General features: G+C 33.7%; 1 protein-coding gene across 1 annotated transcript in view; it reads left to right on the top strand.

Annotated features, from left to right (window-relative positions):
* CARPA (Carbonic anhydrase-related protein A) overlaps positions 1 to 13,620 on the top strand; it is a 149,879-nt gene that overhangs the window by 81,016 nt on the left and 55,243 nt on the right. Inside the window, exons 3-4 of the mRNA XM_069051210.1 lie at positions 10,974 to 11,110; positions 11,493 to 11,684. Of these exons, the coding sequence (XP_068907311.1) occupies positions 10,974 to 11,110; positions 11,493 to 11,684 (329 nt within the window). The remainder of the gene's footprint in view (positions 1 to 10,973; positions 11,111 to 11,492; positions 11,685 to 13,620) is intronic.

Below are 13,620 nucleotides of genomic sequence, written 5' to 3'. Positions count from 1 at the left end.
TTGAGAAAATGGCAAATTTTATAAAAAAAATTAATTTAATTTTTAATGTAAAAATTTTAATTGACCTCAAACAAATACAAACAACCATCTAAGGTTAACAATAAAGTTTAACGCAAATGTTGAAATTATTCTGCCAACCATTTGGCACTTACCGACACTTTGTACACTGCGCTCAATAATGTCAGGGCTTTTTGTTTCACTTTAGAGCGAATTCGCTGCACTAAATCTTCTAAAGTGTTTGGTCGATTAAAATAAACCTTCTGTTTTAAATAAACCCATACAAAAAAAAATTACATTAAAAACTAAATTAAATTTTTGAAATAAAAATTGCCATTTTCTCAAAAAAATTGTCATGTAAGGTACCAATTTTTTTCATTCGTCGTTTAGATAGTAGAAGGGTCTATCAAAAAGAGAAGAAAAAAGTAGGGGTTGTCATTTAAATAAGTTGCACGTCACAGGATGGCATTTTTCAAAATAAAATCGACCTGTCCGAGTGATTTTCTTAAAAACATCACATTACGTTATTATTAATTTTGTTCCAAACTTTATGTTCACACTGTATAAGACAACGGATAATTGATAAGTGTAAGCTAATGTGAGCAAATTAATAACAAATATAAAACACAATAGATTTTTAATTTACAAAAAAATTTATGAAGAAGATCAAATCCACTCATATTTTTCATATTGTAAAATATTTAACAAAACGTCCATTAGATTCGGTGCAACGGCCCACCTTATTGGCCAGATGCACATGTGACAAACGTTACTCGCCGCTCGTTTGTTGTTCTGCATAGTAAAAATAAGAACGTGAGAATTTTCTTTATCGGCACAAGGTGGTCATCAGCACGAACCACCGTCGTCTGTAGGAAGTGCTCCACTTTGCTGTCCTATAAATTTTTTAATTTAACAGTAATTCAGTTAAATATGATTCCTTGTCAAAACACAAACTTTTTAAAGAAATACTTGCTGTTTTAAAACTGTTGAATATAGTTTTGATTTTAAGTAGTAATATACAACAGAATTGCCAAATTTTAAATTATATCATGGACTATTTTGATCAGAAAAGTATTTTACTGTAAAAACTTTCAACCTCACATCTACATTTATAATTAAATTTTTTATTTTATTAAATACAAAGTGTCTCTAGAGGAACGTATATCAAGAGTCCCGTGGAATTGTGCGGCTCTATAATTTCATTGTTTCGAACTATGTTCAACTGTTGATGCTGTCAAATCAGATGTCAACAGTCAAATGTCAAATTATTAAACCTTAATCAGTTGTAAGTTCGAGTCTCAGTTGTTTTGCTTGTGATTTTCTTCAGTTTTTTTTTTATATTCTAATTATTATTTTTCATTTTACAACAGTCTATTAAACACCTGTCATTAATAGGCTTACATAACCTCGGTTTTTCTATTTCGTACCACAATATGCTGCAGAGCGGCAAAAATCAAATATGTATGTACAGGGTGTTTCTGAAATAAGTGCGTTAATTTTAACTGGTAATAGAACTCATCAAAAAGAACAACTTTTCTCTCTGCCATTTTGGCGAAAAACGTTGCGTAATGGCTTAAAAAACTAGGAAAGATTTTCCTAAAACCGTTCATATCTCCAAAACTAAGCTACCTAAAAACGTGAAACAACCAGATTCTTACGAAGTGGATTTTTTGCTATACGGGTAGATTTATTTGAATTTTGATTTCAGCGTTAAAACACGTTTTCTGGATGAAAATTGATGTTTTTTTCATATTAGCGCTGATCTCAATTAGCCATTGCAGTATTTAGTGGCGTAGGGCTATTTTAGTAAAAAATCTCTCCAATTTTTTTTTTGGAATTAAACATCGTTTTTCGGCAAAATGGTAGATAGAAAAGTTGTTCCCTTTGAGGAGTTCTATTACCAGTTAAAATTAACACACGTATTTCAGAAACAGCCTGTATATTCGAATTCCACAGGACTCTTGATATACCTATGTTCTTTTAGTCCGACAACAGATTTATTTTATTCAATCATTTACTCACTTTGAAGTTTTTATACTTTTTCAATAGCACATTTTTTTTTATTTTTCATTAAGGAAATAGTACCTAATTACCACCTATCAAATCAAATTGTATATATTTTCTACAATCATAATTTAAATGAGGTCTCTAATAAATCAATTCAACTTCATTGTACATTCGTTGACCACAAACAAAACAATCGATTCAACCAACTGTTCAACAAAATTAATGATGTGTATCGATGGCTTTACCAATAACTGCTTAAAATAAATTATGACCATTTTAAACTTCAAAGTATAAATTGTTTTACATTTTATACTAATAAAACAATTCTTTTTGACAATCTCTTTTTGCTTTAAAAATACACGAAAAATAAGATTTTAATTGTTACTTGATTAATTTTTCTTATTTAAGAGTGTTGATAATAAAACAACAAAATAACACTTGTGGTGTCTGTAGAGGTGTTAATATTCAAATTACCAGATGGTAAATATTTTCAATTTATGGAAATAATTTCACGTTCTAGAGTTCTACAGTGGTGTCTTGAAAATAAGGTAAAATCTGTTAGATGCAAGTTAATACAGAGCACGTTGTAAATGATCGTATCATATTTTATCTTTAATTAAATTTACATCAAGAGAGTAGTTATTTTCAGTTCTCATTGTTACATATTTGTGTAATAAACAGTAACTGTTATAAACGTAACATGACAGTTTCTGGAGATTATATTATTATCTCCTGCGTAATCGGCTAAAGCTGGAATTTATATTTGCTAATTTCGTTTGACGTTAAAATGTTTGCGGAACGTACGAATTGTAAAGGAAACACTAATCCGTGACTGGTTAACATTTATAAACACTTCGATATTGTTTGTAAAATGTTGAAGATAATTGTCATGTCGCGTAAAGCTCTAACAACGAATAGTGAAACCACCGAACTACAAGGAAATATTTAATTTGGCGGCTTTGAAAGGTCGGGTCCGAAAACGACCTGAGCGGCTTAATAGCAGGGGAGGAAGTTCCGTGTTTAACAAATTGGTCGTCTGGAAAAGTAAGCTTAAGTTCATTTGTAGTGTTTGCCAATTGGCAAAAGCGGATTAGTCTAAACGGCGTTGATCAGAAAGAAGCCGAGCAAATCTGGTTAAGTTTCTCCGGTTCTTAGAAGGTAGCAAGGATAACCGGGAGTGCAGCGTTAAACTAACGTCATCGTAACGAGTGCTACGCTGCGAGTCAAACTTCAAAGAAGACATCCCTTTTTAAAGGAAATAGACTTTTTCAATCAATAAGCGATGCCATCAAAACGAACTGTATTATACTCCCTATTCGATAAAATACAGTCGATTCGCAATATACTCGGAACATTTAAAGATAACCCGGCCTTGAGTAAAATCACGTGTAAATAATTGCATTGGACCAATAAAAATAAATCGTCCCAAAAGCACTCGTTCACAAATATTTGCTGAAAATTGTACGTTGCCGGCATAGTGGCGCTATAGAGGGGCGTTTTCCTGCGACTTACAAGAATATCGCAGTACATTACCCCCTAACAAAGGTTTGAAAGGGTGTCTCAAACACGGACCAACACCCTCGTTATGATATCCGACCTCGACCCCTACCCGATCCAGTTTTGCTCACGTCCATCTCGATATTAGACGCTTTTCTATTGCATCCGATTCACCAGGACCAAATTGGAATCGGCCGCGAACTCGTCCATGCCCCAGTGATTATTTGCTGTGCAAATGACCGCAAGATTGATTCGATTCGTTCATAGAGCAAAGTATTGTTATGAATTAATTCTGCTAATGGCAAAACCGTGCTTGGTCTGTGGGGTTAGGGTAAATTATTTTCGCAAATATTCGTCTGGTTTCGTGCTCGAAAATAGTTATGCCATAAAAATTCTAGTCGAAGCGCTAGGTGGGTCGGAATCACCATACTTCGTTGTCGGGAATGAAGACGCGTTCAGACTTAAAATTCACTCGACCTGGAAAATCCTCACTTAAAGGTGGAATCTTCTCACAAGTTTAAATTAAATTATAGAAATTATAATTGAGGAGGTAATAAGTTCGCCAGTATCGACGCCTTTCAATACGCTCAGACCGATATTTATTATTTCCAAACACCCCACTTTATTTCTATAAACACTAATTTACATAAGTTTTCATAACGAAAGATTTGGTTTTATATAAACACTTTTGTCATCTTACCCTAAAATGTGTATAAAAAGTAGAAGTGTCAATGTTGAGAAAAAACTACGGAGCAAAATAATAAAGAAGCAGTTGTTCTTATTTGAGGAATGCAGTAATTTATACAGGGTGATTCTGAAATAAGTTTGGAAAAAAAACTCGGTAATTGGTGATGATGAGAAGAAGTCATAGACAAAAAAATTTTCTTATAAAAGTATATACAGTCAATCTCCGTTAATACAAACGTTTTGCTAAGAAGATTTAAGCTAAAATTCTTAAGAATAATGTATAGAACCTCGTGTTACAAGAAACGCCTCAACTTCGAAAACACCCTGTATATCATTTATTTCTGTTAAAATTACCCATTTTGATCCAATTGGTATAATAGTCTTTACACTCCAAGTTTATGAATAAATAAATTTCTGGTTTGCATTTAATTTGGAAACTTCAAAGAGGATTAAGTTTTAAGGCGTCAAGCGTAATACTCTACATAGAGCTATCGCTGTCTGGCGTTCTATGCATAATCAAGTCAATAGTTGCAACTAGTAAACAAATCAGAATATCGCTAAGGAAAACAGTATGATAAACCTTTTCAGTTAGCAAAGTAAGAGAAGCGGTAAATTCGAAAATTTCTATTTCAAATTATTCGATACTGTACCTACGCTGACAAACTTTTGTTAAATGAACATTTCATTTTAAACTTGAAATCCTATGTGGTAAAGTTTGCAAAGTTTATAAACTTGGAAGAACTACGACTAATTTTATAATTACTCGTCGTGGCTTTCGCTTCAGGTGTTGGAAGAAAATGGGGTTGTTAAAAATCAATTGGGTAGTTAGTTCAGCGTAACTATTTTGGTATTTTTAAAATTTACTTCTATCTAAAATCTAAAATGTTTTGTTTATTTAAATTACCAGGACGTAAAGTAGTTGTAAATGTTTTAAGGAGCTAGAAGCGGATAATTTGCCACTTCAAAGATACATAATTTACTGTCATCCGCCTTTACACCTTACATACCGCCTTAATTCTTAATTGCTCCGTTTAATGAATGAGTTCTTCGCCAGTCGGTTGTTTCCTTTTTAATCTTGTAATTAAATCTAGCCAATTAATGCTAGTTTTAGCGAATGTTAAAATTCTTAATTGATGCATAATCAGTGCCGAATGAAGACGTCGAAGCTTCGTGTAAAATCAATAGGCAATATTCATTTTAGTTGGTGTTTCAAAGCAAATCTGCCAAACCACCCATTAAAATCAATGTCATTACGGCACAGAAATCGTAGACTGGTGGCATTAGTGGCAATTACCGAAACTCAGCGACATACGAGGGAACGTGGAATGATTACGATTTCAGGTTGTTAAACGTTTTAACGAAACGGCAAAATGTGAAAGGGGAAGCACAGCCTCGATACAACAGTGACATCACATGCAGATAATCATTATTTAAGATTAATTGCTCTGGTACTGGACATTTTATTGCGAGGATGCTACAAAGTGAAGTTTTTGTTGGACGTAAGACGAGAACTTGCTTCGGACAATAAGGAGTTGCTTTCGTGTCTTGTGCCCGGCCAAAAAGCTCGCACTTTCTCGACTGCAACTCCATGATGAAGCTGAGGAACCGGTCGATTGTTCGGTAAGAAATACAGAAGATATTGTTCGCAGCTTGGAATTTATTACAAGAAATCTACACGAAATTCAAGCTTTTCTCGAGTCGGAGTCAAAGTTCATAAGTAATTTTATTTGAAGTGACTTTTGTGGAAATAAGAAACAAACTGTTTGATTTTTAAAAGCAAACAGCATATGTCAATTACTTACATTGCGCATAATATCTTATATGGCAACATACATAGTGCACCAAGGAACACAGAAAGAATATACGATGTGGACATTTATTTTGTTAGATTAATCCAAGGAGATATTGCTCAGGTAGAAATTTTATATCTATGACTTAAACGATTTGAGAAGCTGAAGATATTTCACCCCAGAATTGAAAGGTGAATCAAATCTTGAGAAAGGTTGCGGCGGAAAACAAGTTGGCCTTGAAGAGTCGATTGTGAACGCACCACCGATTACAAATCACGGATCAGCTGTTCAAATCTAACCTCACTTTTTGCGTTGTTTGTGTTCTTCCCATATATGGTTCTTCCTCTCCAGGCGGACCAGTGGTGCGTTCACAATCGACTCTTCAACGCCAACTTTGAGAATAAATTTAAATGGACACAATGGACACAACTAAGGTTCTGCACGAACAAGTATTACTTAAAGTAATGTGTTTGCAGGACGAATTTGTGCAAAAAAAAAATAGTAAGAGTTAATGTGAGAAATGGAAAGTAAGTAATTTGTCCCAGATTGTGAACTACATGTCCATTGAGACTGTACGGATGTAGAAATTATTAAACAAAAGATAAAACGAGCCGAAATACGAAAATTTTGCTGCTGATTAATAGACCGAAAATACACAAACAAACAAAAATTAATTAAAACCACCCCAGTAATTTTTTTGGACCACTGTGTAATTTGAATCAACACTCCTTTAGATTTACTCCCATGCGAAAATTCCCACAGAAATTTGAATGTAGCGGCCATTTAATTATAACTAATTTTTGAGGTGGTTTTTATGTGCTCTGCCTTGGGCCTTAGACAAAAAAAAAATAAACACCAGGCAGTTTTCATGTCCTCCTAGTTGGTTTGCTTCTAAAAATCACATACTACGCTGTGTACCTATCTATAAATACATAAATAAAAAGCAAAAAATAGAAGGAGCTTTACGCATTATCTGAAAAATAATACATTGGAAGAAAATAACTTATCTTGCTTTTACAAAAAAAGTTAATTAGTAATAATTTTTTCCAGAAGATGAGAGCAACGTAAATTACGTTGCAAATTGAAACACATTGCTTTAGATGCTGAACTGGTTCAAAAACAAGAAGTCTCCAATGGCTTAGTTGCAATTCTAATTATGTATTATCTAAGACACTTCGTCACCCCATCTTAATTATTTACGAAAAATTTTCCGAGCTAACGAATGATTGTTAAATAATTTGTTGTGGCAATAAGAATTTTTAAATTTTTTTCATGTCAACGGCGCTTTCGAATTCGACTCGTGCTGCGCACTCATCAAATTCATATCCCAGCGCTGTTGACATTCGTAACACCACCACAAAAATAATCGGCATAACATTGACTACTCATCGTACTACAGCTGATAACATTTTAGAATTTACAGTTAGCAAATGATCATGCTTTATTTCTTTTTCTTAATGTCATTACAATCATTACAATACATACTTATTAGATTACTACTTCCATCAATTACTCGGTGATGAATTGCATTTTACACGTTTTCAACAAGACTGTCCAAGAGCCTATTCTACATTAAAATCTTATCAATAAATCAACTTGTTTTTATAAACTAGAATTAAATGATTGATTTGAGAAGTCAAAACCAATAAATACGAATTAAACTTTTTGATCGCACGTTATATTTATTGCTTCTGCTTATTTTCTACTACGTGATGTAACGTCAAATGCATAAAAGCTATATACGTATCAATATCAAAGTAGAAAGTTTGTATGAATTTAAATAAGTGATAATAAATCACTTTCTGCTGAACTTATTTTCACTTATAAAAAAATGTATTAACTTTTGTGTTTACAGTAGATAAATGTTGCCTATAGAGAATATCATACACATTTTTTGATTGTAATATCTGTAACGTAGACCGGAGAATTTCCCGGATATTCTCCTGGAAAGTTTTTATAGGCCATTGCGACACAAACTTCGTTATACCTTCGAAAAGTTATACTAATGCATTTCACACTACAGGTGCGTAGTTATCAAAAGCTGTTACTATTTTCATTGCATTTTAAATTTACATGAAAACGACGATATTCGATTTGCTATTTTTGCTGAAACACTGCTGACAAATTTAAATTAGTGCGATACTGTTTAATTAACAACCAAATTATATCAACAATTTCATTATGAATGCAAAATTCGACGCCAAAAGATTCGTATTTGAACGCGGCAGAGTTTCAAAAACATTCGTGTAAAGACTGCGATCGCATTTAAACCGAACTTGATAACGATCAAATGCTTAAAGCTCGAATAAACTCGTGAAACAAGGGTGTAAATGCAGAATTAACACCTAAATGATTTAATAAGTTCAGACCCACGCCGCGGTTGAATTTAATCGAATCCACACGAGATGTAATACCTAATTAAGGAAGTGGAGTTGGAAAAAGGAGCGAAAGAACGCAGTAATAATCAGTTTCTGTTTACTTTCCTGAAAAGTTCTCTAAGAGCGATCAATTAATGCACGAAAACAGATCGGCGAGATTTTACTGGGAGGTATGAAAACAAATTTTATTAAGAGAAAATTTCATTAATTTGTGTGTAGCAATCAAAATATAATTCTGCTAAAATTTCAGTTATTGTTTCTTTGTTAAAATAATGAAAGGTGCAACGGAAAGTAGAAACATGCATGCATATTAAAATTTTAATAAACACACAATCAACATCAATGAAAATAATTAAATAAAAGCGGTGTGTAAACCATTTTCATTTTTGTGACGTCAACTGGACCTAAATAAAATATGTAAATATTTGCAAACAATAGTAATATATTCTTGGGTGAAATGGAATGTCAAAATTAAAATAGGTTCTGTCATTTCCACTGTTGAAAATTAATAATCAGGCTCGCTGCAACTTTAATCCGCTTGTCGAAACTTTGGTTAATTATTGTGTTCTGCGATCTGCGTGGTCTACAGACAAGACAGATTTTAAATATTCTAGTTAACTTATTTTTAACTATCCTTTCATGGTTTAAAATAACAATTCTATTGAACTACCCCGTCAGTAGACACAGACACACAGTAGTTGCTTTAATTTACATTTTTCTAACAATAGGTCTTTGGAGGTTTTTCTCTTATCATTTTTTTTTTTTTAGTTTTAAGCAGATTCATACTGCAGCGGAAAATGCTTCACTTTTCACTCTTAGCTTACGTGATCAACAAACTCTGTAAGTCTTGGGGATTGAAATGCTTAATTGTGGCATCTAAAGTTACGTCATCGGAAGACTGAAGAATTTTAGTTGCTAATACGAATATTTTGAGATATATTTAATGCTGCAAACGTTGCAACTACGACCTTGACACCATACGTTTTTGACGTTAATTTAAATTTTTCTCAGATTCTGGGGAAGTATTTCGTTGTAACTTCAACCACGACTGCACACATGTTTACATGAAATGTCAACAAACAACTTCCTAACCTTACTTTCTCGCATTCGTGAATTCTGGCTGTTGTATTGCTATAGTTTGTCCACCGAGAGATTGGTTGACATAAAAATCACTAAATTCTACGCAGAAAGAGTACTACCCAGCGTAAATTATTTATTTATTTACCTTCGAGCAGTAACATTTTTTGCCCTGAAATTATGCTCTAATTAATGTATTCTAGTGCATTTTGTAGTACAATTTAAAATCTCCCAATCTCTCACAGGACGGAGTATATAATTTGGTAAAAAATAATAATGAAAAATCACAAAACCCTATTTCAAAATTATCGTCTCCTCCATTTTTTCTTCTATTTATCATTGTATTCCCAATTATTGGTGCAGTTCAAGCATCGACATTTCAAAGACCGATAATTAAAAATTATCATACTCGTAACATTTCTAGCAACCCAACTTTTCTCATGTCTAGCAAAATTTGCTCATCATTCCTAAACATACAATTTTTTTTTTATAAAAAGAGTGCATCTTAGGCGTCTATGGAAAGGTAATTTTAGTTTGGTAACCCTGGCTAAAGACCCGCATTTAGTGTTTTGTTTTGTTATGGTTGCCAACCATGTTGTTCAGTCTGAAAATATTAATTTGTATTTTCCGGAATTTATCAACAATAAACGAATTTTGAGCAAAAGCGTATCATTTAAAGGTTACACGCGGGGGCCAGTCGCTCGGACTCGTAGCATTACTGTCATTTGTCAACGGCTAGTAACCTTTCTGGTGAGAAAGCTAAAGGTGCATTCACACTTCCATTGCCTCCTAGATACACATTTATAATGTATAGAGTATAGTTCCATCTATTGCTCTGAGACAGACTAGTTAAACTGAATATAATTTGAAGTTACGTTGTAATTCTTGATCAAGGATTCATTTCTATTTAAATGAAATTTTGATATGAAGACTAATTGTCAGTGACAGGAATGTTCCTAATTCATCTCTTGTCACAGCGTGAACCTAAGTCAAAATTAATAGGTAAGACTGAACATGAGTGATGGATAAATTGTGACCCGTGAACGTGAGCGTGATGGTGATTCAGAAGTCAGAATTTTTCTTTTCTTTATTCCATAAATAATTTCGTTTTTAGATTTTTCAACATTTGTGAAAAGCTCTAATTGCAACGCTGTCGTAGTGATTTGTTAAAACACAGAATGCACTTTACTTGTAGAGTTAGAATATTCTATTAGACAATGAATTGTTCCACAAAAATAAAACGTTTTATACAGTAGGAATGTTGACGTGTAAAAAAAATTGTGAAGTAGTGAAAAGTGGTTAGGATTCTACCTCGGTCGACGTTTTTCCCATGACGGTCGGTTCATTTATAATCCAAGGCATAAAAAAACCAGACCAATCTACGTAAATGAAAATCAAAAGTCAATTTGCTATTGACCTGAATGTAGAACAAGTTCAAATCGGATTGTTAAAATATTGATGTTATTATTGAGGAAAATTTGATTTGGCGACGTGGATGTCAGGTGGAATCGGTGTCGTAATGTGACGTTGATTTTTCCAGGTCCGGCTTACTGGGGTCTTATGAATCCTCAGTGGAGCATGTGTTCGAGAGGAAGGAGACAGTCGCCCATCAACGTGGAGCCCGACAAGTTGCTCTTCGATCCCCACTTACAACACATCCACTTGGACAAACACAAAGTGAGTATAATTTGAATGATAAAAAATAAGGTCTGGAAGTTAAGTTAATGCTTCTCGAAGGGTAAATCCGCTAAATGACTGATTGTTTTTTCGGGTCTTCTTTTTTGTTATTCCTTCGGGCTTTGAATAGCAATGTCAGTAAACGTGTAGCAAAAACAAGATGTGATTTAAACTGTATATAATGGTTTTGATCATTAGCGGTGTCCCGCTACGCATACCCTCTGATTGAATGATAGATGACCCTAGTCTGGGGTGCTTTTATCGCAGCTCTTTTTGTCAAGGAGCGCCTCCTTCCGACAGAATTCACTCATACCCCGACATTCACCGCCGCCGAGTTTCGATTTCCACCGCCCTCAATTAAAGTGAATAACATTTTTGGCAGGTGAGCGGCACTCTGCACAATACAGGACAATCGTTGGTGTTCAGGTTAGACAAGGACACCAAGCAACACGTAAACATATCGGGAGGACCCTTGGCCTACCGGTACCAATTTGAAGAAATTTATATACATTATGGAAGTGATGATCAACAAGGATCCGAACACCACATCCACGGATACTCGTTTCCGGCGGAGGTGAGACTCACTTTAAATTATTACGCAAACATGATAATCGATTTCAATTACGAGAAAACAAACCGATTTCGTCCCTCTCCGAAGGATTTTCCTTAAATCCATAATGCGATTCGAATTAGCCGATAGCGTGTCGCATTTAATTACGAATTAATGTATTTCTAGCTAAACCAGTTAGAAATAATTAATTGTCTAACTTCGATACGTAATAATGCGCAAAAAACCGTTTTAACTCGACATTACACTTCTGACGAGTTTTACGCTCAAGTGGGTTAACGTCGAATCCATAATAATAAAACCAATAAGCCAGATAGGCCGAAATAATGGCGTGTAATGACTCAAACGTGAAAATTATACCAACTAGGCTACATTTTGTCACACTCGTTCTAATCACATTAAATAATTGAACACCCTAATTTTTACTACCCCTTTTTGGAAAATAACATTTTACGACAGACATAAATTTATTGATGGGGTTTTTATGATTTTTTTTAACATAATTACTCTTGCCAACAATATACATATTATAAAATTGGACACAATTAGTAATACTTAACTGTCGAGCTGTTATTAGCGCAAACTTGTAATAAAAATAAATTTTAATGAACAATAATTAATTAATATTACATTTTTAGTTGCAGTTTGAAATTCCGCTCTAACTACGGCGTGATCAAGAGTGACTGAATCGGTTGGTAACAATGAAAATTTGAATGATTTTGGTACCACTGTAATCAAAACGCATTTCCGCTTGTCAGCTTTGACAGTGTTTTGTATAATTGAATTTTTTTAATCAATTGTCAAAACGTCATGTTGGTACGAGCCAAACAGTGATTTTCATGATAATACGATTGGTCACACTGAGTGTCAGCATTTTTTTAATGTCACTGAGTCTGCGCCCTGACGAGCGAGAGTTTATTTCAAATTTGAAAAAGATTTCACCTGATTCCTCATTAAATTTGTTTTGAAAATGAATTAACGGAAAAAGGTACTGGAAGTGAAGTGAACATAACCTCAACTATGATTTGGGGTAACATTCTTATATAGCTGGTCCATATGTGCACATTTTATGGTGGTAGGCAGTATTGTTTTTTATCTAATTTTGACACTGACAATTGTTTATAAAACAACACGTCACAAGTGACGCTAAGATTTAATAAATTTGACATTTGACTGTTGACATCTGATTTGACAGCTTCAACGGCTCGACACAATAAAATTATAGTGCCGCACAATTCCACAGGATTCTTGATATACGTTATATTATAGACACTTTGTACTAATTACACCTGAACATTACAACAGCCATTTATAATTGCGATTACACTAGTTGCATCTTGAAGAATGTCTTCAAGGTTGTGTATGATGGATGATCAAGAAATGAACATGACAATATTATTGTATTTTGTTTGAAGTTTAAGTGTCAGTCTGACTCTGAATTATCGAAATTCGTACCTTATCTATCAAATCTTGTACACTTATGAATACCCAACCTCTCCGGTTCTCGCTTTTGGTGATTTATATCCAAAAGGGAATCTATAGTTGGTCTTCTTGTGTTCAAATCGAGATTTTGCAAAATGTCTTCTAATAGATTCAAGGCTTATTTAACCGCAATGAATACTGAACTGCCTGTGGAAGGCTTATTGTTGCTGTAAATCATTTTCTCAGGACGATCACCCTTTCTACTATCTGATCATTTATATCATTTCCTAAATTACGAACATGTAAGCAATTTACCTTATCTAAAAACTCGTGCTTAAATATTACTGCGTCACAAGTGTTGATAAACAATTAACCATTTTTAACAACAGCAGCATTTCTTTTGACTAACTCTGTTCCAAATTAACTTTCTGTCTTTTTCTAGGGATGCACATCTTACAAAAATAATTTTAAATATTTATTAAATTGTGGTATTGTTTTATTTCGTCCGTCGCTGTTCGAT

Source organism: Tenebrio molitor, chromosome 6, assembly GCF_963966145.1.
Source record: "Tenebrio molitor chromosome 6, icTenMoli1.1, whole genome shotgun sequence".
In the NCBI taxonomy this organism is placed as follows: domain Eukaryota; kingdom Metazoa; phylum Arthropoda; class Insecta; order Coleoptera; family Tenebrionidae; genus Tenebrio; species Tenebrio molitor.
This window is presented reverse-complemented; position numbering and strand designations above follow the sequence as displayed.